At 38.9% G+C, this 26,905-nt stretch overlaps 1 protein-coding gene across 8 annotated transcripts in view; it reads right to left on the reverse strand.

Moving 5' to 3' along the window:
* ROBO1 (roundabout guidance receptor 1) overlaps positions 1 to 26,905 on the reverse strand; it is a 797,263-nt gene that overhangs the window by 67,998 nt on the left and 702,360 nt on the right. For all 8 annotated transcript variants that reach the window (XM_039914411.1, XM_039914413.1, XM_039914415.1 and 5 more), the window contains 3 exons: positions 17,866 to 17,986; positions 15,633 to 15,771; positions 15,266 to 15,393 (listed from right to left, as the gene is read on the reverse strand). In XM_039914411.1, the coding sequence (XP_039770345.1) occupies positions 15,266 to 15,393; positions 15,633 to 15,771; positions 17,866 to 17,986 (388 nt within the window). The remainder of the gene's footprint in view (positions 1 to 15,265; positions 15,394 to 15,632; positions 15,772 to 17,865; positions 17,987 to 26,905) is intronic.

Here is a 26,905-nt window from a genome sequence, read left to right on the forward strand (position 1 = left end):
TGTCCCCCAATTCTCTAAGATCCTTTTACCCAAAATGTACAGTAAAAGACATGCATTATCTGAGAAATACATGTTAAAACATGGTTCCCTAGGGTGGGTCAACAGATTAGCATCAAAAATTTGATCTTGCCTACTTCAAATAATCCCCATGAACATATGATCGTTGCCTAACAACATATTAATCCTAGGCACATTAGGTTACCAAAAAAAAAAAAAAGAAGAATTTCATAAGAAAAAGCACTGCTAATTTAGGTGTTCAATGAAATAACTGTTTATGGAATGTCCCGTTTACATATTAACCCCCTGAGTGTGATTGAGAACTGACACTACCAAGGCATTTTTAAATAAAGATGATATATGAGGAACTTTTAAGGTCTAATATTGAGTGATTTGGATACATTTTCATTTTCTAATTTTAGGAATTTTTCTCCACAGTCAAAGATGAGGACAGATTTCTATTCCACTAGTTCAACATAAAAACGAGGGACAAATTCATGCTTGAAATTTTATGTTCTCTATGGATTTGATTTATGAAGTTTTGGTGAGGGACCTTTTCACAGAGAAGAAAATGATCTCAAGTTGGGGAAAGAAAAAAACACTCCAAGTTACTGAAAAGATTACTTTTTAAAAGTGCAACAGGGGACTTTGATTAACTATCCACTTTCCACAGATCCAGGAACGTTTTGAAGCTTGCAGAATCTCCTTTCAAGCATATCAAGATGAGAATCTGATTGAATGGAAGAGGCACAGCCTTACCTAGACTAAGAGGACTAGGTAAGATAAACTTTGGAGTTTCTCCTAGGCCTACGGAAATCAATCTATCAATCAGTTATATTTATTGAGCTCTTACTGTGTGCTGAACACTGTACTAAGCACTTGGGAGAATACAATTTAAGAGAGTTGGTAGACATGTTCCCTGCCCACAATGAGCTTACAGTCTAGAAGGAACTATCTTGGCAGTGGATGAATGGAAATAGAGGGCCATGAGGGACAGACTGGTACTCTTGCATAGAGTGAGATGACATACTCCCTGCCAACAAGGAGTTGACAATCCAGTAGATGTACAATACTGCTGTTTTTGTTGGTGATGGTGAATTCCTGTGTTTACCCCATGCTTCTGACTAATTCTTTCTCTATATGTCTTCTCAGTTATCTCTGCTTTTGGAGGGTACACTTCCTAATACTTATTTTTTAAGCCCTGAGGAAATGAATTAACAACAATAATCCACAAGGAATGGCCCCTGAAAAAGCTTATCATTTATTTGAGAGGGTGGTCTACATTATCCCAGGCAGATGAAATAATTTCCTGTTTCTAATGATGCCTAGGGAAGGCAATTCCACATTCACTCTCAATAACCTCCATCAATATTTCAACAACTCTTACTGTGAGAAAAACCTTACTGACCTTCTGTAATTACACTGTTTTCCCTGGCTCTAATGATGCTCAATGAGTTCTAGGCCAGGGACATGAAATGGGCAAGAGGTCAGTGGCGAGATAGACATGATCTCTAGGTTCTGTACCTAGTACTACAGTGTGGAATTAACTACTTGTCCTATCCCATCTTGCCTATCAAAATGTTAAGAAATACGAGTTTTCCCCTATTAGTCATTTATGTTTTTTAAAATCAACTGAAAGATTAATGAGAGTCATTGTTCATTATTATCGTGTAGTCATGGTAGTAGAGTGGTTTACATTATTTCTATCAATTTGAATAGAGGTCTGGAATCAAGATAGTTTGAAACTCCTAATGCTCATAAAATGAATATTTTATAACAATCATTTTATTAGCTCTTGTTTTCAAGGAATAATAAAGGACATCACAATCTTCAAACCTAACAAAAAAGCCCAACAAGAAAAAAAAAGGAAAATTCCCAGCTATTCATTAGACTATCCATTCATTTTCTGGGTGACGTAAAATTATTACAGTGTTGAAAATAGGATCTACAAGTAAAGGCCAAAGAGACTTTAGATAATTAAGTGTGGAGGAGAAAGGTGCAAGGAAAAGATTGACACTTGTCTTAAGGAAATGAAGAATTAATTTCTAGAGGGCACTGCTGTTCTCCATTTCCCCTGAGAAGCAAACAAGAGGAAATGAGCAGAAATTGCATTAGATTTAAAGAACACCTGCCTTTCTCTACTTCACTGAGATGTTATAAGGTCAAAATGAAAAAAAGGCACTGTGGAAAAATGAGAATACTATTCAAATACAAGGGATTAATATTATAAGAAGCCATTTCCTTAATTTTGAAATCCTTCACTATATTGGCCTTTATATTTCAAATTTTCCTCTCTGGAACAATCATCATCAGAATAAATGATGAACACATGGTTAAGGACTGTTAAAATAATAATAATGATGGTATTCGTTAAGCACTTACTATGTGCCAAGCACTGTTCTAAGTGCTGGGGTAGATTCAAGGTAATCAGATTGTCCCATGTGTGGCTCACAGTCTGAATCCCCATTTTACAGGTAAGGTAACTGCAGGACAGAGAAGTTAAGTCACTTGTCCAAAGTCACATAGCTGATGTGTGTCAAGAGCCAGTATTAGAACCCATGACCCCTGTCTCCCAAGCCCGGGCTCTTTCCACTAAGCTACACTGCTTCCCTAGGTCAGTGATAATGCCAGTAAAGCACAACTGATATGATAAGATTTCACAATGGACACTATTGCATTTGAAAAATAACAAATTATGATTACTTAACCCAGTTGGAGTCTAAGCCTATAAAGGAAAGAATTAAAGTGGCCGGAATCCTCACTTAAAGAATATTTCCTTTAAAGTTAGAGTATGAAGAAAGAGGACAAAAATATGCCATGCAGCTAAACTTGAGTTGAAAATTCATGATAAATCAGAATTAGTTTCAAGGCCTAGTACTGAATAGGTAAAAGCTTCCTGTGATAAAAGTCTTGTTTTGTGGGTAGCTGGGGCTAAAGAAAATAGTGAAATATAGAAATAAGTGGTTCTCGACCTCTAACCCAGACCGATACAAACCAAATGTATGCCAAACTAATTTTAGGCATTGTGTTTTGCTCAAAAAGGAACAAAATGCAGTAAAACACTAATTTCAAGATCTTGAAAAACAAGCCAGGGCCTTATAAAATGGGAACATTATAAAGAATTTAACAAATTTCCAAAGCGTTAAAAAAAATCTTGAATAGCCACTATCCAGTTACTGTAATTCTATACAGGTTATGATCAAAACTATCCTACATCAAGGTATCCAAACATTTTCAAAAGCTTACTTTGAAGTCTTTTAATTGTGGGTAGTGTTTTCTTTTAGAAGGTGGGGCTCTATTATAAAGGATAACAATCAATTATACCTGTCAACACTTCACATTATAGATAGAAAGATTTTGCGAGAAAAGGCAAGAGCTACTTTTTATACACTTTACCCTCTGGCTCTTTTTTCACCCCCAGGCATCCCAACTCCTTCCAATCTCACTTAGTCCTTTGTCAATGAGACTAGATGTCTCCCTGCAATTTTTAAAAGTCTTACAACCTAAACTAGATGTCTCACTACGATTTTACACTTTATCTGATAAAGTGTACACTCTCAAACCTTTCTCCTTTCCCTAATTCTCCAGTTTTTCTCTACAGAACAAACTCCCTTCACTAACCTAAGGGGAAGAGAAGCACAGTGGACTAGTGGAAAGAGCACAGGACTGGAAGTCAGAGTAACTGGGTTCTAATCCTGGCTTCTCCATATGCTTGCTGTGCGAACTAGGCCCAGTCATTTAACATCTCTGAGACACATTTTTTTCTCATCTGCATGTCACTGGAACCACATTATTGATCTTCCAAGCAAGGAACTTTAGGATTTTGTGAATGCTCAATACAGGGTCTGGCATATAATTCCATTTGAGATCTCCGTATTGGATGAAGAATGATGGGGATGATGGCATGATGATGAAAAAAATAACTAAATGTTTAAAACATTCATTGGCTTTCCTATGTTTTTAGTGACTCTTTTCAATGGGACTACTTTTATGTGATGTACTTCATGCTGAACTGAAAAATCCTAGAATTTAGAGAGGTTAGCAATCGCTCCAATTTTACAAATGACAAACTAAAGCAGTTTAGTGAGGTGAACTTACTGGTAAATGGAATAGTGTGCTGATTCTCCCCACTGTTGAAGGAGAGGACAAAGGGAAGGAACATGGTGGAGTGGAAAGAGCATGGGCCCAGGAGTCAGGGGACTTGGATTCTAATCCTGTCTCTGCCACTTGCCTGCTGTGTGACCTTGGGCAAGTCACAAATTATCTGTGCCCCACTTCCCTCATCTGTAAAAAGGTGATTCAATGTCTGTTTTCCCTGACTTAGTCTATGAGCCCCATGTGGGACAGGCACTGTGTTCAATGTAATTATCTTGAATCTACCCCAGTGCTTAGAACAGTGCTTGTCACATAGTAAGTAAATGCCATTTAAAATAAAAGTATGTGGGGGAAGTAGGAGAAGGGGACAGAAAGAAGGAGGAGACCACCAAAGCGAGATGGGTAAAAGAAGCCCGGCAAAAAGAGTGTAAATAGTGCACAAAAACACACTGAGGGGGACAACATCTTCACTCTCTCCAGAAAAGTACTGGCAGCTGCCTACATGAAACGCTTGGAGAGCTGGGCCTTGGAGCAGCAGCAGGAGAGAAACAGAATGGTCTCTATCACTAAACTAGGGACACTTTTTCAACCCTGCTCTCCCACCCCTGTGCTAGGCTAACCCCACACACAGAAACCTGTAGCACAACGGCCCTTTTGGGACAGAGGCTGACAAGGCTCATTCCTTCCCTACCCCATTTGGGGAATTATGCTTCCTACTGAGAAGGAGAGACTGCATTTCATCATTTAGATTGAGAAAACAATAGAAAATGGCACTCAAACTGGTTCAATAACCCTATCTAAACTGCAATAACAAAAGACACACAGAGAGATCTACTTAGAGGGGCTCTAATTACAATGCCCAGGTAAAAATCAAAATTGCCCATTATAGGCTATCTTGGGTAATTAGCATCAGTTAATACCCAAGGATATTCACGGAATCACTGCACATCTGTTTAATTATAATCTAAATGGACACCAAATGAGATTACCACCCCAACATCAATAAATTTTACAACAACTACACAAATACCTGTGTAAATAGCCATATCTATCAAATCCAATTTTTAAAATGCTAGCTTAATGGCAACAACAAAACAATCTAAACTTCTAAAAGACACCAATGCTTGCAATTTATCTATTGATTTTCTTGGCCTTGAGGCCTTTGAAATTAGTAAATCAGTTAGAAAGCAATTATTCAATTTTACTTGGTCTTATAATTGTTTTTGTTTTGTATTCTGCAGGTGTGCTTGCTTATAAATTATTTATCAAACCATGAAAGGAACCTTTTAAAAAGTGTCTAAAAGTAGTAATGCTGTTTTAATCATTTTTGCTAACTTTAATTGTAAGAGTTTTCAAAATAACTGAATTTTTAGTCCTTTAAAAAATGCTAGTCCAAAAGAGTACTGAAGATGATACCAAAACTACTTTACTAATATTTATATTTGTGCTTAGGATAAAAACATGATATTACTCTCAACTACTTTTTTAATATTCACAATGATTTTGCAAGGTGTGAAGTAAATAATTTTTTTAATGAAATCACTTTCATAAAGACAGGTTAGTAACTTTTGATTTGGGATTTTTTTGTTCCTTTTTTTAATCTGTGTTATGCATCTTTGCATTGATGTCATCTTCTTAGCATGTAGGCTAACTGCTGAAGGCTAGGTGCCATTTAATTTCCTTAATACAAAATGGAAATTTAGCTAGTACTGTCCAGGACACATCTCAAAATGAATTAGCTATAGTGGAGTTCAATATGTAAATGAAGACCATGAATCCCACATATGGGATTTTTATGTTACTTGTTCAGTGCTTACTATATGCCAAGTCCTGTACCAAGAGCTGAAGTAGACACAAGATAATCAGGTCAAACACACTACCTGTCCCACAGTCTGAGCAAGAAGGGCAACAGGCATTAAATTCCATTTTTCAGATGAGATTACTGAGGCACAGAGAAGGTGAGTGCCATGCCCAAGATCAAACAGCAGGCAAATTGTGGAGCTAGTAATTGAACCCAGGACCTCTTACTCCAAAGCCTGTGCTCTTCTGTTAGGCTATGCTAGGATTCCTCCCTCATTTCTTCTCATGTGGGACAGAATTGTTCAGTATATCAATTTATCCCTCCCTCCTCAATAACGCTAAAGAAAATTCAATATGATTTGCAGGCCCTTGCAGAATAGCACCTTCAGGGCAACACTCTCTAGATTTTTTGCTGGGTGCAGAGTTTCTCCAAGTATTTTCAATTCTCCCAAGTTAGGTCATGCAGTAAATACTTTTCCTTCTGATTACTTTTTAAGATTTATATTGATTCACCTGAAATAACAGAAGGCATCCACAAAGCTCTCTGGATCGTGGAGACAAACCTGATGCACGGCCACAGTTTATAGCAGTCATTAGGGTTAAAATCGTTGTCCTTTGAGCTATTAAAGGACAAAAGGTGCTTTTCTTTATCCTTTCATGGAAAAAAATGGATCGAGAAACAGAAAACTCTGTAAACTGAGAATGCTGTGGATCAAAACAATCAAACCAACCAATCAAGTGAGATTAAAGATCCTAGTCCCTGCACCTTCTCACACTGCAGGACTTACTCCTTCAAAATAGGCCAGCATGGTAGGGTTTTACCTTGCCTGGCTTTCAAAAGTAGCCAGATAAAGATTTCTGTGATCAAACTGCAAGTGAAATGGTGTCCACTCAGTGACTTGATTCACTCATTCATTCACTCAATAGTATTTATCGAGCTCTTACTATGTGAAGAGTACTATACTAAGTGCTTGGAATGTACAATTCAGCAACAGATAAAGACAATCCCCGCCCATTGATGGGCTCACAGTCTAAACACAACCTCACAGTCTAAACATGAAATCCCTTTGAAATACCCCGTCCTCATTGGAGGACTCTATTGTAAGAGATAGGACGTGACAAGAAAGGAGAAAAATACGAGACCAAAAATTGATAATCTCTAAGGCTTGCACAAAATACCACCCAAGAACAGATTTCCCTAGATTGACCATGACCCTGGATCAGAAGGGAAAAACAGCTATTCTTATCCCTCTTTCCCTGGTTCCATTTAAGAGGGACTTCATCAGACTATTGAGAGTCACCATTTCATTGTCAGTTTGATCAACGAAGGCTCAACTGGGACCTCTTTATTTCTTGACTGCCTTATGTCATATTTTCTATTACAAACCATTCTCAAAAAAAACCCCAAAAACTTTAAAACTCTTCAGTTGAAATGGGAATTTCTTTTTCTCATGATATTCTGAAGATAACCTCCTTTGAGTGCCTTTTGTGATGCTTTCTGCAAGTGACTATTTCTTCAGTACTGAATGAAAAAGCCACACATAAATAAGGCAAGTAACTGATCACACATGGCTCACCACTTTTTCTAATAAATGGTGATTACTGGGGATCATGACTGCTAACTCTGAGGGGACTCTGGGTATTGTCAATGCAGCATCTCTACATAAAGACACACATACCTGATGACAGCACACTCTCTGGGGCTTAGCTCTTGAGGATTGGTTGAGACTTGATCCTGGTTTATCTATTTTTTTTAATAGCATTTAAGTGCTCACTATGTGCCAGGTGCTGTATTAAGTGCTGGGTTAGATACAAGATAATCTGGTTGGACTCAGTCCCTGTCCCATATAGGGCTCACAGTCTTTATCCCCATTCTGCAGATGAGGTAACAGGCACAGAGAAATGAACTGACTTGCCCAAGGTCACACAGAGGACAAGCAGCAGAGCCGGGATTAGAACTCAGTTCCTTCTGACTCCCAGCCCCAGGCTCTGTCCACTAGGCCAGGTCATTTTTCATCACAGCCTAGTAAGACTGTTAGACATGAAGCAAACCTGTTCCAGTTTCAATAGTGAGGGAGATTTCTACTGTGACACACTAAGGTTTGGCTAATTTCATACTACTTATTCAAAGGCACTGTGTTGAAACACAGTTTGGAAAATGCTTAAACTAAAAGAACTAGCTTGATCCAACAAACAGATTTACTAATATAATGTGGCCATTGTACTGACTTAAATTACATGAATTACTGAAGAAATGTAGTCCAGCTTTCTGAAACAGCTATTTAAGGTAGTTACCCCAAAACAAAAAGTCTGGCCCAAAGGAAAAGCTCTCAAAATGGCAGGACTCACTGTGTCCTCTCATTAGCCTTGATAATGTAGAGCTTCCGTGAAAGTTCCATCATTTCTCTTTCAATTTTATATTCTGAGAGACAAGCAAGACGACAATCACCTCTTAATTATTCTTTATGATCTGGCTTCCAAATAGTCTGAACCTCATTTTGATTTCTCCTTCCCCTACTACCTGGCTTGGATCTATTTCACAGTGTGCTAAGGCCCCTATAAGAGGTTTAGAACAGACAGGGAGACCTGGCCAAACCCAATTTTAGATATGAACTGCAGCAGCTCTGATAAATAATTTGTTGACAGAAGAAAGAGAACAGAAACTAATGGTAAAAGGAAGTTGTTGAATATTTGCAGAATCCAAGATTCTCTGCCCTTTGGCACCCCTCCTCCCCAGCAAATGCAGATAACAGTGTTGGCTATATATTAGCTTGGCATCCTTACATTCAGAACGACCTTATGTCTCAATTTAATGCATATTTATTGTTTCCTCCACTTAAGACCTCCCTATACAACTTTTTGCATGTACCATGGAATGGATTATATCATCTCCAAACAAGAATCCTTAGGAGGAAAATTCATGTGATTCGGGTGTGATTACATTGCAGGAGAAGTGTTTTTCCAAGTGGTATGATATGATGGTCACTAAAACTGTGATTGGTTTTTAGCCAAGAGAAAAATGAGGTTCAGCCTATTTGGCAAATGGAAGGTGAACAGAGAGAAAAAGTAAATATACCATTTGGACAGCCTCATGGAGCAAGCAATTTCACCTCTGACTTGGAAGACACCTGTGGGGATATGAACTAAACTGCAGCCACTAATACACAGAACAGCTGGAGCTTACACAGACTCAGTCACCTTCTTTGCAATCTTTGCCTTAACAGCATCTCAGGACTGGCCAATCTTACTGCAATGGTGGTCCCGAGATAATCAACGACATAGCATTCCCAGGATTTTCAAAACGATAAGCATGGGCAGAAATCACTATATGCTACTGTCATGAATTGGTAGTGAACACCAAAACTCCCCATTACCAATCTGAGACTCCTTAGACAAGCAGTGTGGCCTAGTGAAAGAGCATAGGCCAGGGAATCAGAGGGCCTGGGTTCTAATCCCAGCTCTGCCAACTGCTTTTTGTGTGACCTTGGGAAAGTCAATTAACTTTCCTCTGCCTCAGTTTCCTCAACTATAATATGGGGATTAAATCCTCATCCCTTCTACTTAGACTATGAGCCCCATATGGGACAGAGATTGTGTCCGACCTGATAAAACTTGTCTCTATCCCAGCTCTTAGAACAGTGCCTGATACACGGTAAACACTTAACAAATATCATTAAACAAATACCACAAAACTAAGTCCTTTCTAGTGACTCAGGGGATTTGGGGTTTAAAACTGGGACTACCATAGTGCAGTTTAAGTGGGAGAAGTAATATTACACCAGAGCCAGTGGGATATTAAAAACCTGCACTGACGTTTGGCCACATGAATAAATGGTCCAAAGTTTCTGCTTGATCCTTGAGCCTGATTTGGGTAGAAACAGACTGGCTCACTTGGACAAGAGGGAGTAGTTAGTGACAGTGAATTATGTGGTTTGAAATGAGCACTTCGCTTACAGAAATAGGAGCCTCCCTGCCGATACTGGGCCTTGTGGGTAATTAACATTGCCTGTTTGTGGGAGTGGGTCCCGCCTCCAACTCTGCTCAAGCTTCTTCTGCCGGCCCAGAAGACAATGATATAACATTGAGTCACCCCATGAGATGGCCATCTGCTTACTATTTAACATGGTGTAATGGAGGCCATTACTTTGGTGTTGCTTCTCAAACAATGCAATCTTTTCATAACTCATAATTCACATTTGTGCAGCACATTGATTTTCTCAAAGCACTCCCACAACAAGTATCTCATCCTAAACTCAAAATCCCTGTGAGTTAGATGTTTTTCCCCATTTTACAGATGAGGAACCTAAGAGGATAAGGTTGAGTGACTTCCCTCACACCACACAAGAGACCCAATGGCAGCTGGGGGGAACTAGAACCCAGACTGCCACTTCGATGTGATGCTTTGAAAATTCCTATTCAAGCAGCATGTTTGCTTTCAGTGGGAGAGTAAGAAAAATGCTTAATTTTCCATAGTTAAATGTAACGTGAAAAAGGTCCCAGGTCACTGGATATAAGTGAAGGGAATTAAAGAGTGACATGAGAGAGAGGAAAAGAGGAATTTTGTGCTGACAGAAATTCAGACTCTGATTTCCCCATGACAGCATTGCCTGGGTTACCTGTGTCTGCCTACTTCCTTAACTATTACTAAAACTGCCTCCGTAGGCTGGGAAAGACTATAAAGCAACTATTTTGTGAACTTCAAAAATAATCAGTCTCTATGAGAGATCTTTCAGTGGTGCATCAAGGTGCAAACAGAGCTGTAAGTGCACTACGAGCTTTAGAAACTCCAGAGTTAAGTGCCATGCCCAGCACTTAACTCTAAAGGGAAATAGTGGGCTTTATTAAGTCTTTACTTCTTATCAGAACATTAACAAAGAAACAAACCTTGTATTAGATATGCTTAACAGGTTAGGATAGTACAGTTAAAATGTGATTGCTTTGCAAATAGGTGAAGGATGAAAATCCTTTTTCAATTCAGTTGAAGGTGGCAATTACAGTGAGGGGAACATGATCACTTTGGTGATACAGAGTTACTGATTTCCTTTGGAAATGAAATTGGGGCAGTAATAAGAGCTGCTTTACCTATGAAATTGCAAAGAAAAGAGAGAGGTTAAAACTGTCTTCTAGTTTGGTAGGTTTAAGGAGATGAATAGCACTGTAGCACAGAATCACAGAGACTATTCAAGTCTGATATAAAGTCCTGTTAAAAAAAAAGGACAAAAGAAATATGCTTATTTTATATTCTGTATCTCTCATGGGTAAGGTTTACTGTAGGAGAATTTCTTATGCTTCAGAAACAAATAGCACAATAAGGATGGAGCTCAGAAGCTGATTTTTTTCCATGTAGTTTTGCCAAAAATATTACCTTAAAAAGGGTATCCAAACTGTTTTGCCTTAATCCATGTCCAAATTAAAATGTGCTCATTTTAAATTCCTATATTTAAGACTTCTCATCTTGGTTTATGATATTTTTCTTAGGATTTTGGATCAACTGCTAACTTTTCGGTGTTTATTAATACCATTCCTTAAAATGCTCTTTTCTGCTAAGGAATCTGCTTCCTAGGGTGAAAGTATGCTGCCAATGCTCTCCTTATACATGACAGCCCATTTATCACAAGCAAGCACAGAGCTTTACAGAAATTAAAATACTGGGAAAATGTGTTGTAACTCAGCAACTAGAAACAACACCGGAATCCAAACTGGGATCCTATCAGTGTAATGTCAAATAGGCTGTCCAGGTCCAACTGACCTGCACCCGAAGAAAGCTTTATGGGTTTCAGCCTTGTTTTAGTAACACATAGTCAATAAAATCAGCCTGTCTAACATTTCCAGAAAGCAATGGCATAAGAGTAATTATCAGGGGCTGCCATGACATATTGTTTAGAACTAGTCAGCACACCTCTATGCATCTGTTCTACTGTTCTGGTTAGGGCTTATGGACCACATAGTATATTACAACTATAAAATACTCAAAGAACAAGCTATACATACATCAAATCACTGAAACTATGAGGGCAATCCTGAAAACACTGCCCCCTGAATGTTTCATAAGACAGTTCATCCAAACAGGGACAGAGCCTCTCAGTTCTACTTAATATACTGAGCCATTAAAATGCAAATAAACAATAATGGAGAAGAACAGTTTTGTTTTATCAATGGGTGGTCACTGAGAAAGCGAGAAAATGATTTTGTGCCATCATTTTATTTTGTAGCTTAATCTAATGCCCAGTTTTGTTTATCCTTCAAAAATGCCTAAATGTCTGAGTTGCAATCGGATGACTGACACCTTCAACCTATGTTTCACTGTCTGATCAGTTCAAACATCCATGCTAATCAGCACAAATTTCTTGTTTTCTATTCAGCTGTGAGTCTCTTTTGCCAAGGGAGGTCTGATAGAACTGTGTTGATTGTGAGGAGAGGAAAAAAAAAGGACAAAACAGACAGCTTGATTCTGCATGACTCTGAACCCTATTTAAATTCATTTCTGCGGGATCATAAGTGATTTCTTAGTTTTAGTATCTGTCTCTTGCCCCACACAACTATGTGTAACTTTTTTCAGGCTCATTAGCAACAGTAAGTCCTCTGAATGAAATCCACTATACTAACTGTAATGTGAGTTTTGCCTGGAAAAAAAAGCAGACTACATGATGAGTCTTACAATGTCAACTGCAGGTGAACCTTATTAAAACAAGTAGAGCACGCAGTGAAAACCTCATTATCATAAGAGAAACAAAGTCTCCATTAAATGCATAATGCTAGGTATAAGAGAATCACAGTATAATACAGTATAATACATTGCAGAAAAGAAAAAATTCCCTCACAGACCAAAAAAACCCAGCTATTTAATTACTCACTAAACTTTTAGTTGCCCGATTCAGTCATCAAAATCAAATATTATAAATTATTTATTAAATATCAGTCTCCCTCTCTAGACTGTAAGCTCACTGAGGGCAGGAAACATATCTACCAACTCTGTTGCACTGTACTGTCCCAGGCTCTAAGTACAGAGCTCTGTACACAGTAAGCGCTTAATAAATAACACTGATTATAGTGATGACTTATCTTATCAGATAAGAACAAATGACATCAATTACCTTAGTCCACACTCCTCCACCCTCAACATGGCATGTTCATTTAAAATACTCCTGACTTGTGAATTACCCCATGTAATTTTCCCTACTGCTACTGTTTCCTCCCAGTTGGCTGTGTTTCTCATTAGTTTTTCTCTGCATTTTTTTGACACAACTTTTCTAATTCCCTATGAATTATTTCTTTGAATCAGCTACATCTCTAAATTTGAGATCATCTGGAACTTTCATTGGCACACTGTGTACTCCCTCTTCTGGCCTACAAATACGGTGAAAAGTGAGTGGGAAAAGGTCCATGCTTTCTTTGTTTGAATAAAAGGACAGCTGTAAAAATAGCATTTCCATCCTTTGAAATCTTGGTGAAAATCCCATCAAACCATACTCAAGATTTCCAAATTTCTCTGTCTATGTCTGGTTTGGGTCACTGCCTTTCTAGTCTAGACTGGGAAGCTTTACCCAGAAAGACAAGGGCAGGCTTGACCCCCTGAATTAAGGGCAAAGAATGAATTGTAGCCTGATGTTCCTGTCTACTACTGCCTCTCTAGTCTTGCATTTCAGAAGGATTTCTATAAGCACTGAGTTATGGGTGGAAAAGATGGCACTTCATAAAATGAAGTCAAACACCTTACTACAATCAACCCGCTTATCACAAATCCTGGTGCAAGGGACAGACCTCTTTACGACCTGATTTTTCCTAAGGGCAGCTGGCACTAACTCTGGACAATATTCTCGACACGTTTTGACATTCCATTCTTTTATGTTTTCCTTTTTTTTTCTTTATTACTTCTACGCATATCATGGGTTAGAGTCTAACAGATTAAACCAAGTAACATAAGTCTCAGAAATTCAATGCCTGTCTTCATTTCTAATTTTTTTCCCTCTTTTTTTTTTTATGAGGTTGAGCTAGAAGTCTAAATGAGGGAGCCTAATGGGTTTGGAGACAGGAAGGAAAATTTCTCTCTGATTGTAAAAGCCCACAAGGCTTTTTATGAAAACCCACAGTAGAAGTATTCCCTCAAAAACCACCTTCTTCTTCTTAATAGACTAAGAGGAGACAGTGTTGAGAAATGATGACAGTACCAAATGTTTTTAATGTTAGACACAGGAACAAGCTAGGCAGTTCATGGCCAAGACCCTTATTTACTGTACTTGTGTCAAAATAAGGGTCTGTCACCAGTTAGATGCTTTTAAAGCCATCCTCCCCCTGAATTCCATAATGAACAACTCCAGCAGAACAGAGAAAGAGACAGAAGGAACATCACAGCCACTGACTTAATAAGAAAGTACCAGAATGATATCATTGACTGCCTTTGGGGAAAAGGAAAAACAGGATTATCTGAATGGTGAACATCTGGATTACGTATACAAAGGCAGTGGAGGAAATATATGTATTTACATGTATCAACACACTGATTTCCACTAAACATTTGCCATATGAAAGAAATGAAAAGCTGATGGAACGCAAGATTTCTTTATTAAACAACAATAAAAGGTTGTGATTCAACCTTTTTTGTGATTTAACAGTCACACTCTAGCAATAGCCACTACCTGTTTTGGCTGGGTTAAACTGATAGCTAAACATCACATTTAGTTCTTATTTAACATTTTAAATAAGGCTTATATAAGTTATAGTCATTAAAATGTTTCCACTCCCATTTGTGGAAAAATTCTGCAGTTCCTAAGATTAAAAAAAATGTTTTGAGAGTGTCAAGTGTGATAACCATTACTGCAATTAGAAAATAAAGGGTGAAATTGATTATTACAGTTTTTTTGTTTTCATAACTGACAAATGATGGAATCTCTTGAAATTTCACCTCTCATGACAGATTTTGCATTTCAGTTCAGAAAATTATTGCTAGTGCTTTAGGGTACATTGCAAAAGGTACACCTCTGCCTGCCAACTTCAAATCAAAGGTTAGAAATGTCCCATTCTTAAGTGACATGACATTGCTATTTAGAATGCTGTAAGCCACTCGAGGGCAGGTCTTGGTCTCTTCATATGTTGTATTCTACTAAGTGCTCAATACACTAGGTGCTCAAAAATACTATTGACTGATCACTTCGGAGGAATTTTTTTCCACACTTTTTGAAAATATAACTGAAAAGCTTCTGTAGTTTAACTAGATTCAAACACTCAAACACTCAGTGATCTTTCTTGATTTTTCACATAATATGTTTGTAGTCAAAGACTGCTAATGACAGCTCCACTACAGTTACTGCCAAGACCTATTCCCCTTCGTACCCTAACGTTTCATGCTTTATCAAATACCAAACCCAGTCCATACCTTGGACGGTGAGAGTTGCTGATGCTTCAGCTTTCCCAACCATATTTTCTGCAACACATGTGTATGATCCCATATCTCCTGCCATCACTTTCCGGATTTTTAGGGTGTGATCGTCCCGGATTTCATATCTTAGAATTAGATGGAAAAAGAGAAGAAAAATATAGGTATGAGAACCTCTTGGTTTTTATAAAGTTAAGCGGCAGCCATGCCTGCAACAGACCCATTTCTGCCACGAAACAGGGGCATCATCCTCCCCTTCAGTGAGATATACAGATGAAAATCAGTGCCAGAATGATAAGGCTGATCCCAGATTCCACTAAAACTGAACCTGGGATGGACAGGCCTCTGCAGAGGACTCCAACAGTACCTAGATTTTGGTAATTCCCCGTCATCTTTTCGCCATCGGACTGTAGGGATGGGGTCACCTCGTGCTTCACACTTAAATTCTGCACTGTCATCCACAGTTACAGCCAAATTACTGGGTCTCTTCACAAATGATGGTCGTTCTAAAACGAAACACAAATAATTCCATGTAAGAAACAGGGAAGTGAGAAGCAAATAAGGCTTAAAAGATGGGGTTTATTTTATAATCGATATATCAGGGGACTGAGGATGGAGTGAGCAGAAACAGAAAATAGCCTTTAAGTGTTTTTTCTGAGCCTAAATACATTACATATGTGTCATGGAAGGCACCAGCTATGCAGTTTCTTGTCCAAACAGCAAAATCAGAACAGGGTTTCTACTCTCCAGTTGCGTACTGATAGGTTTCATTTCCTTCATCCAAACTAACATTATGTAACCACAGAGTTGTACCCCTGGGATTCTATCTGAGTCAAGCTGCTGTGGAATGAACCAATAACAACAAAAAACACAAAATGGGGTTGGAATGTGTTAGGGATACATTTCAGTATTTATCAGTAAAACAGGACTTAATTGCAACATTGGGAAGCACCCAAAATTGCTAGCTTCAGGTTGTCTCTAAAGGCATCTTTTCTGTCAGTACTACATGTCCTTTTTATTCCCCAGGTTACTGGGAAAATTTCCTTTGCTCTCCACTTCATTGTGCCTTTGTATATTCAGGGAAATGTGCTTTCTCGTAAAAGGTGCTGCCTCCACATTCTGTAACATCTAGTACATCCTCTGAAAATTTGAGAATGGGATATGTGTGTGAAGACCGCCACTTCTCAGATTCTGGGACTTGAAGGCGAATAATATAAAAATGCATTCTTAATGATATTCTGCTAAACACTTCAGTGGGCAGGGATCATGTCTACCAATTATACTGTACTGTATTGTCCTAAGTCCTTAGTATAGTGCTCTGCAGACAGTTACTGCCCATAAATACAATTGATTGATTATAAGAAAAACACAAAGTTTAGATGACTAGGTTTTAAGAACAAACAAGAGAAGGAAAAGCTGTATATTTGAAATTGATTCAAAATAGGAATAAAATATGAAATGACTGAAAAAACAACAATAAAGTCAATTTAAATGTAAAATGTCATTTTAATTGGAATAGCCCAATAGAACTCCTCACTCTAGGCTTCAAGGTTCTACATCACCTTGCCCCTTCCTACCTCTCTTCCCTTCTCTCTTTCTACCACCCACCCCGCATGCTCCGCTCCTCTGCCGCCCACCTCCTCACCGTCCCTCGGTCTCGCCTATCCCGCCGTCGACCCCTGGGCCACGTCCTCCCGCGGTCCTGGAACGCCCTCCCTCCTCACCTCCGCCAAACTGATTCTCTTCCCCTCTTCAAAACCCTACTTAAAACTCACCTCCTCCAAGAGGCCTTCCCAGACTGAGCTCCTCTTCTCCCTCTACTCCCTCTGCCACCCCCCCTTTACCTCTCCGCAGCTAAACCCCCTTTTTCCCTTTTTCCCTCTGCTCCTCCACCTCTCCCTTCCCATCCCCACAGCACTGTACTCGTCCGCTCAACTGTATATATTTTCATTACCCTATTTATTTTGTTAATGAATTGTACATCGCCTTGATTCTATTTAGTTGCCATTGTTTTTACGAGATGTTCTTCCCCTCGACTCTATTTATTGCCATTGTTCTTGTCTGTCCATCTCCCCCGATTAGACTGTAAGCCCGTCAAACGGCAGGGACTGTCTCTATCTGTTGCCGACTTGTTCATCCCAAGCGCTTAGTACAGTGCTCTGCACATAGTAAGAGCTCAATAAATAAATACTATTGGGAATATGTCAAATTTCCCAGCACCTAGTGCAAGGCATTGCACACAGTGGTAGTTCCATAAACATTATTACTATCATTAATAACATTATAAAGAACTATCACAAAATTCAGGCAAACTCATTCATTAGCTTATTTTCCCGTATATCCCAATTATTTTAGAATATCTTTTCTTACTCCCTGCAACCATTAAATTCTGAGAAGTCTACCACGCCAAGTCCTGATTTTACTTGAAGTTCTTCAACCAAGTATTACCATATATTGTAATACTGCACTGTAGGTTCTTCTTAGGTCACCAACAAGGAGAATATCTGAGGACAGATGATATTCCCCATTTCCTGAAAATGAAAGTCTAAGGAGAATTATGATGTTTAAAAGTATGTAGCATTTAATGAAGCATCACTTACCCAAAACGGTGAGTTCAGCCACTTCACTTTCTCGTTCCCCCACCATATTTGTTCCAACGCAAACATATTTTCCTGCATCACTCTTTCGGGTATAGGTGATCATGAGCTTCCCTCCACGAATCTAGTAATGAAGAGGGCACGACAACATTATGACCAAAGAATAAAGTTTGTTAAGTGGCTCCATGAAATGTAATGATCTCATCAAGAAGTCTAATCCCTTATACTTTTAGTTAACATATGACAGAATCAATTCCTATAATTATCAATGTGGCTAAAATGATCACTAGGTAAGACAAGCTCCTTTCCAAGTGACTAAATGGAAAGGAAAAGAAAATCTACGATGGAGGATCACTGCAAAAAAAAGACTAGTACACCCCTAAAAATTATTTGTTGGAATGTAAAATAACTGAACTACAAATAATTTCACAACCATACCAACAGATTCCTCCAAAGACCCACTTCCTTCTTTTACCTAAATCAAGATAGAAGGCCACGTCTTAAAATACCATTTTCTTTTTCAAATGTACATGCACAGAATCTGCAAGACTTTCCCCAGAATGCCTAAAAATGTATTCTCTCCAGTCATAGAGCTTGGTCTTTTGTCACTTGATAAGGATTTCTGCAAGGAGACAATGAGTCTTACCATTAGAAATTTTAGGCAAGTTAATTGTTTTGGCAGACACTTCCAATGATCTTTAAAGCTACTTAGAGGTTGGCTCTTCATTTATGCAACATATTGGAGGATTACAATTTTTCATGAACTCGAAACCAGTGACAAACTTGATTTACTTGAAATTGGTGTTTTTTTGTTAAAAGGACCTCTCATACTCTAATGGAAACAAACCCATTAATGGCGAGTTTATATTTTGCTATTGCTTGTAATTCATGAAAGATTTATGACATTAACAAGATTCTTAAGGGCAATAAAATCTTATGTCAATTAAACATTCCATTCAGGAAATAACTAGCTCATACAATTTGAAACCATATTCATAATAAGACCTGAAAGGAGATAATTTATATTAACCAGTTAACAATAATGATAATAATAATAACAACATTTAAGTGCTTAGTATGTATAAAGCCCTGTTCTAAGCACTGGGGTAGATGTGAGCTGATCAGGCTGGACACAGTTCTTGTCCCTCATGGGGCTAACAGTCTTCATCCCCATTGCACCGATGAAAGAACTGGGGCTCAGAAAAGTAAAATGGCTTGCGCAAAGTCATAGAGCTGACAAGTGACAAGCTAGGATTAGAACCCCAGGTCCTCTGGCTCCCAGGCCCATGCTCTTTCCACTAGGTCATGCTGCTTTTCCTAACATGTATAGCTCTATCTCCTAGATGTATAACTATACCTACAAACTCTCAGACTGGAGGAAAGACATGGTTCCTAAGTAATTATTGGCTGAGAGCAGAAGAGCCATGCTTACAGTGCTTACTCATTTTGAGCATGGGGGTAGGAAGAGGGACTTTAGCAATATGAAGGGGACAGGCTTCAAAGTGGTAATACTCTAGAAAGCCAGCCTCTTGAGCCTTTTCATCATCAATTGGAAAGTTTCAGGCTTATCAGAGATTGTGGAGGGGCAAGTTTGGAAGACTACCTCAAAAAGTTATGGGGCCACTGTCCCCATCACCCTCCTGCCTTTCTCTGCTTTAGTTTCTGCCTCTTGTGTGACCCAACTCTCAGTTATAGATGGCCAAGAACCAAACAAAGAAGGGCAGCAAGGAAGAGGAGGAACAGTGGAAAAGCAGAAAAATGGAGTGAGGAATCAAAAGGGCCAAGAACTGAGAGGCTGGAGTCATCAGGACAGCTGGGAAGAAAGAAGCAGTAGATCTGGCTCTTGGAAAGCATGTCGGAGGGTCAGATGGTGGAGAAGCAGGGGTGGGTGCCACAGTGCACCCAGAGCATCAGTAGTGAAAGAGAAAATGGTAGAAACAGGAACATGGGCATGAACAGAGGCCAGGACACATATTCTTTTCATAAAGGCTATTTCTTAGCTTTGGGTTCTATTAGTGCTATAAACAATGATGCACTTTCTTCTAGTGGGGCTCCTGATCCTTTAACTTAGCTTAAGGAGAAAGTGACAAATGCAATTCCTGATAGCAAACATGGGTACTGAATTTTATTTGGCACCAAAGGAGGAGATTGGTTATACTATAACTTGGGTTATAACATGCCTTTAAATCTCAGTATCATAAAGCTGGTAGAAACAGAAAGTAAGCTTATATTGGCCAAATACAATTCCAAACTCACATAACAAAAAAATCATCCTAAATAGTGAGCCGTCATGTGCTCAAGAGAAACTGTTTTATCTGAAAGATCAGAGAATATTCAAAGGACTAATGAAAAAACAACAAAAGTTGCAATCAAGGAAACTGATTCTAGTACAAAGATGTTCCATGTAGTCAATGCACATTAAAAAGTTCTGTATCGAGGCAAATTACCAAAATAAACCACAAATAATATTCAGGAGACTCTGACACAGGATAAATTTCAAATCACTCTCCTTTATCAAGAGAGAATAAAGAAGTCGTAGTAAAGGAAAAGCTTTTGTTCTGCAAAAATGGAATGACTAATCCATGCTTGCCTTAAGTCTTCTCACACTTACTTCGGCATTGTAGGTTGGTCAAAAAATAAATATGCAGAAGAGAAAAATGAATCAAGGTTATTTATTGAGCACTCACTGTGTACAAAGCACTACACTCTAAGAGCTTGGGACAGTACAACCTAACAGAGTTGGTAGATACATTCCTTGCTCATAAGGAGCTTAAAGTCTAATGTTGGTATTTGTTAAGTGCTTACTATGTGCAGAGCACTGTTCTAAGCACTGGGGTAGACATAGGGGAATCAGGTTGTCCCACATGGGGCTCACAGTCTTAATCCCCATTTTACGGATGAGGTAACCGAGGCCCAGAGAAGTTAAGTGACTTGCCCACAGTCACACAGCTGACAAGTGGCAGAGCTGGCATTTGAACTCATGACCTCTGACTCCAAAGCCCGTGCTCTTTCCACTGAGCCACGCTGCTGCTCTAGAGGGGGAAAAAGATGTTAATATAGATTCCAAATACGTACATAAGTGCTGTGGGGCTTTATTCATAAGGTTCTATGTCCAAAACTAAATTTTGAGGATTCAGCCATTCTGGATAACTATACCTGACCTGGGGCTCATATGAGGTGAGATGACTCTGGGTTGTAATCTCTATACCCAAATTTTGGAGAGGGGGATGTGAAAGATTAATAATATTATTATTCTGTTATGCACTTATTATGTTTCGAACACGGGTGTATATATATAAACTCATCAGATTGGAAATAGTCCCTGTCATATAGTGGGGCTCACAGTTTACATATGAGAAGAGGCATTAAATTCCCATTTTACAGATGAGGAAACTGAGGGCTCTGGTCATATTGAACAGTTAGTTGGACCCAAGACTGCTGTGGAAAATATTATTTGGCTTCAAAGGCACAGTCTTCTGGGTAATTTTGAAACCTAGACTCCTGTCTGGTGGGACCAGACCCTATAAAGTGTGTTTCATTCTTTGTTCCATAAATAGTGAAGGAAGGGGATATCTTTAATCTAGATTGATCTCCCATCCATTAGCCACAGAGTTCATTACACCCTCTCCAAAATATTCTAACCACTATAATTTATAGAGACACTTTATAGAGACAAAAATAATGATGACTGCCATATAATCATTCATCATTTAATATGAGAACTAGTAGCTATTATTCATTCAATATTATTTATTGAGTGCTTACTATGTGCGGAGCATTATACTAAGCACTTGGAATGTACTGTTCGGCAACAGAGACAATCCCTGCCCAAAGACAGGCTCACAATGACTTAGAATTTTGTGAAGTGATCAATCATATCTATTGAACACTTACTGTGTATGGAACATTACTAATTGCTTGGGAGAGTATGATGTAATAGAGTTGGTAGACCTTCTCCCTTCCCATAAGGAGCTTACAGTGACCTATCTAGGAATAGGTAATTAGTAAGGGAAGAAAGTTACAGTTTTAAAATATGACTATTTCATTCCTTTTTCCACAAAATATCGACTCGAGAAAGTGTATAGGCAAAGGAGTAACAAACACAATAGAAATGTCAACTGTGATCTGTTGGTAGATGGAGAATGATTATAACAGGAAACCCTCTGCCAATAAATCCTATGGAAAGAAATCTTTAGCAGAAACCAGACATCTTGAGAAACACTGCTCTTACTTTGTAAGACCTATTGTATCCAAAAATGACAGCTATCAAGAGAGAAACTCAAACACATCTAAAACACTAAGTGGTTCATATCAACTTAATTCCTTTACCTTTATCACATGTAGTTGGAGAAGATGAAAAAATGCAACGTGTTTCCTATGTAGGTCTGTAGTATTGTCCCCTAAGTAGTTTCTATGGATCGGAACCCAGAAAAATAAACTACTAAGAAGAGTGATTATTCTACTTTTAATCAGAAAATTGTATTTTTGTGTTCCACTTGCCCCAAATTGCAAAGGTTTTCCTCATCCAATGGTAAAAATACTAAACTAAATGAGTTCCTTTCTTCACTCAGATCAAAGACATTTTCTTTCATACGATGTGTCTGGGCAAAGACCACACAGAGTATGGGGCTCATATGAGATTTTTATCAAGGTTGCTAAATTCCAAACACTCTTACCTATCAATCTTGCATTTACATCCACCCTACATATATTTACTTTTTTTCATGGGCTACCAAATGAGAAACATACTTGCTTTGTGGGTTATACGCTTGAGTTTATCATCAAATTTAATTACTAAGTTGGCCCTGGCTCACTGGAAATCATGCCCAGTTTGATCAAACAGCAAAGTCTTAAAAAAGAGTAATTGAGACTGTAACACATTCAGAAGAGGCATAGGCTCCTTTAGTTTTCCTCCCTTCCATTAAAGATTGGATGCAGCCTAAGGAAATAGTCTAGGTAATGTCCTCATATGTTCTGAACTTGGATGACAACTCCTATGCTTCTAGAAAAATCAACAGTGAGAAGAGGGGAAATGGAGGAGGATGAGGAGTGGGAGGGGAAAGGGAGAGGAGGAGAAGAGAGAGGGAGGAGGGACGGAGAGAGAAGGAGGGAGAGAGAGAGAGAGTGAGAAAGGAACTGGCCTGAGAGAGCATCACTATATTCAGAAAGAAATGCATAAACCATAGCTGGAGGGGTTAGCCAGCATAAATGGGCGAGACAGGATGGCCAGACACACCATCCTTCAACCGGATGACCTGTAGCCCATTCTGTGGAGATATTGCGGTCTAGCTCAGAGACTTAATGAGTTTTCATAAACTGGGAGTGTATCTTCTTCACATGAGAAGTGAGTAAATGAGAGTGGGAAGGAATTTCGCTGCCCGGATCATCTTACAGAAACGCTCTGGGCAAGTCACTCCACTCCTTAAAAACCTCCAGTGGTTGCCTATCAACCTCCGCACGAAACAAAAACTTCTCACTCTTGGCTTCAAAGCTCTCCATCACCTTGCCCCCTCCTACCTCACCTCCCTTCTCTCTTTCTACTGCCCACCCCGTACACTCTGTTCTTCCACAGCTCACCTCCTCACTGTTCCCCTTTCACACCTATCCCACCATCTACCTCTGGCCCACGTCCTACCGGTGTCCTGGAATGCCCTCCCTCCTCATGTCTGCCAAACTAACTCTGCCCCTCTTCGAAGCCCTATTGAGAGCTCACCTCCTCCAAGAGGCCTTCCCAAAGTGACTTTCCCCCTTTTCCCTCTGCTTCCCCTCCACCCTCTGTTCCTCTCCCTTCCCCCTTCACCTCAGCTGAGCCCCCTTTCCCTCTGCTCTCCCTCCCCATGCCATCCTCTGCTCCTCCTCCTCCCTTCAGCACTGTGCTCATTTGTATATATTATTTATTACCCTATTTATTTTGTTAATGAGGTATACATCCCCTTGATTCTATTTATCTTGATAATGTTGTCTTGTTTTTGTTTCGTTCTGTTTTGCCCTGCTGTCTCCCTCGATTAGACTGTGAGCCTGTCACTGGGCAGGGATTCTCTCTATCTGTTGCCAAATTGTACATTCCAAGCACTTAGTCCAGTGCTCTGCACACAGTAAGTGCTCAATAAATACTATTGAATGAATGAATGAAAAGGCCAGAGTGAAAGAAGGAAAGAGTTTTGAAAGAGTGGAAGAAAATAATTTCCTTCTTTTGTAAATTTCAATCAATTCTAATTTTCTGCAAATGCTGGAGTAAAGTGGATTTTTCTGAAAACCTTAAGAATACCTGAAAGCTATAATAAGCTACTGCCATTATAGCCCTGATTAAATATTGAAAAAGTACCTTGAAGCTAGGCATTCAATCTCAACAATGCCCAGTTTAGGCCAAATTATTAGTTGAAAATCATTGTACATCTAACAGTGAAGTGAAGCTGCAAAGCTTAGTGGATAAATCACAGGCTTGGAAGTCAGAAGGACGTGGGTTCTAATTCTGACTATGCTCCTTGTCTGCTGCATGACCTCAGACAATCACAGAAACTCCTTACCATTGGCTTTAGAGCACTAAATCATCTTCCCCCTTTTACCTCATCACATTCCTCTCCTACTACAATCCAGCCCACACAATTCACTCCTTCTCCCCCATTCAAATACCTACTGAAGGCTCACCTTCTCCAAGAGACCTTACCAGACTAAGCGCCCCTTTTACCCAGCTCCCCCACCCCTCTCCATTGCAGCAAACTGCTCCCTTTGCTCTAGCCCCCCTCCCCACCCACCCCACTGCACTTGTGTATATATGTACATATCTATAATCTACTTATTTATATTAAAGTCTGTTTACTTGTTTGATGTGCATATATTTATAATTCTATTTATTTATATTGATGTTATTGATGCCTGTTTATTTGTTTTGATGTCTGTCTCCTACCTTCTAGAGTGTAAGCCCATTGTGGGCAGGGATTGTCTCTCTTTATTGCTAAACTGTATTTTGCAAGCACTTAGTGCAGTGTTCTGCAGACAGTAAGTTCTCAATAAATACGACTGAATGAATGAATGAATGAATAATGCAACCTTTTCACTGTACTTTGATCGTCTATCTCACTGTCGACCTCTTGCCCACATTCAGGCTCTCTCTCCCTCTTTATATCCTAGAGACAACTACTTTTCCCACCTCCAAAGCCTTAATAAAGGCACATCTCCTCTAAGAGGCCTTCTCTGATTAAGACCTCCTTCCCTCTTCTTCCGCTTCCTTCTGCATCATCTTGATTTGCTCCCTTTATTCATCTCTCCTCAGCCCCACAGCACTCATGTACATATCTGTAATTTTATATAGTTCTATTAATGTTATTCTTCCCTGCTAGACTGTAAGGCCTTTCTGGACAGGGAATGTGTTATTCTGTACTCTTCTAAGAGTTTAGTGCAGTGCTCTGCACACAGTAAGCACTCAAATATGATTAATTGACTAACTTAACCTTTCTTTGCCTCAGTTACCTCATCTATAAAATGGGTATTAAGACCGTGAGCCCCACCTGGGATATGTACTATGTCTGACCTGATCAACTCATATCTACCCCAATGCTTAATACATTGTCTGACTCATAATAAGCATTTAACAAATATCACTTTTAAAAAAAAGTGCCAAGTCACAAAACTTGCTCCACACAAGACCAAAAATTAACCGAAGAAAGTGTTCTCAACTAAAGCATTATACATAGGAAAAATGTTTCCTTCTGCAATGCTTTATAGCCAAATTGTGACCCTATTAAGAAAGCACATAGATTCTAGTTTCTATTTGCAATTCTAGGTTAAATACTGAACTACACTAGTACTTTTTCAGATAAACATTTCCCACTCACGGCAATGCAGAAAGTTTCAGCTTTAAAGCACATGATAGTTTAAGATGCTTTTCAGTATACCATATCAGCCTTACAAAGTAACTGCATTACAAATTCACATTTCTGTAAATCCTAGACAGTTCTTAATGGATCACCACTAAAATCTGACCACCTAATTTTTATAAAAAGGCTAAAGGAACATGTTTTTCTTCAGAGAAAAAAAGATTTACATTTTGCAAATGCCTTTTAAACTTGATGCCTTCTCCTTCAGTCTCTTCCATAAACATATTCACTAATTTAAATAGTTTATGAATTTACAACTATGGAAAATCTCAGAAAATATCAGGAACCCAGAATATTTACTAGACTTTACTGCCTGTGTGTGACACCTCAAAATGAAACTTCCCCCTTTTTCACCTTTGTATGATTACACTGTCTATGGATGTTACCCATTATTTTGGATCTTTTTGAGCCCAGTCTCTGAAGCAGCAAGAAAACACTTTCCATTGGACTTCATTTCATTTTCCTTATGGTTCCCTGAATAGCAAGATAACTGTAAGTTCATTGAGGGCAGGGAATGTGTCTGCTTATTATTATACTGCACTGTCCCAAACGCTTTGTACGGTGCTCTGTACACTGTAAGTGCTCAACAAATATGATTGAATGAATAACACATGCTGGGAAGCAGTGTGGTCTAGTGAATAGAGCACAGGCCTGGGAGTCAGAATGACCTGGGTATTAATCCTGGCTCTGCCACATGTCGGCTATGTGACCTTGGGCAAGTCATTTAACTTCTCTGGGCCTCACTTACTTCATCTGTAAAATGGGGATTGAGACAGCAAGTCCTATGTGGGACATGGACTGTGTCCAACCTGATTAACTATTAACTGTTTTATAAATATATATAAAAAATCAAACAAGCAGCAACAATCATCACAACTAAAAACATCAGAAAATCAGGGATTCAGTAATACAGTTATTCAGGTATCAAAAGAAGCCAGGGAGCCCCATTAAGATCCCTGTTGTGAATGAGAAAGCTACTATAAACACTTTTCTTCTTTAGATGAGAATATATAATTACTGCTGACTTGCATATATGGGTTGAAGACTATTTCCCTAAGGCCATAAATCAGGTTAGCTTTTACTCAAGATGTTCTAGGGTGTCTATAGTATCCTTTGTAATCGGTGTTTGAAATCAGAAATAAAGATGAACTTGAATTGAACTCAGT

The sequence above is a fragment of the Ornithorhynchus anatinus genome, chromosome 17 (genome assembly GCF_004115215.2).
Source record: "Ornithorhynchus anatinus isolate Pmale09 chromosome 17, mOrnAna1.pri.v4, whole genome shotgun sequence".
Classification (NCBI taxonomy): domain Eukaryota; kingdom Metazoa; phylum Chordata; class Mammalia; order Monotremata; family Ornithorhynchidae; genus Ornithorhynchus; species Ornithorhynchus anatinus.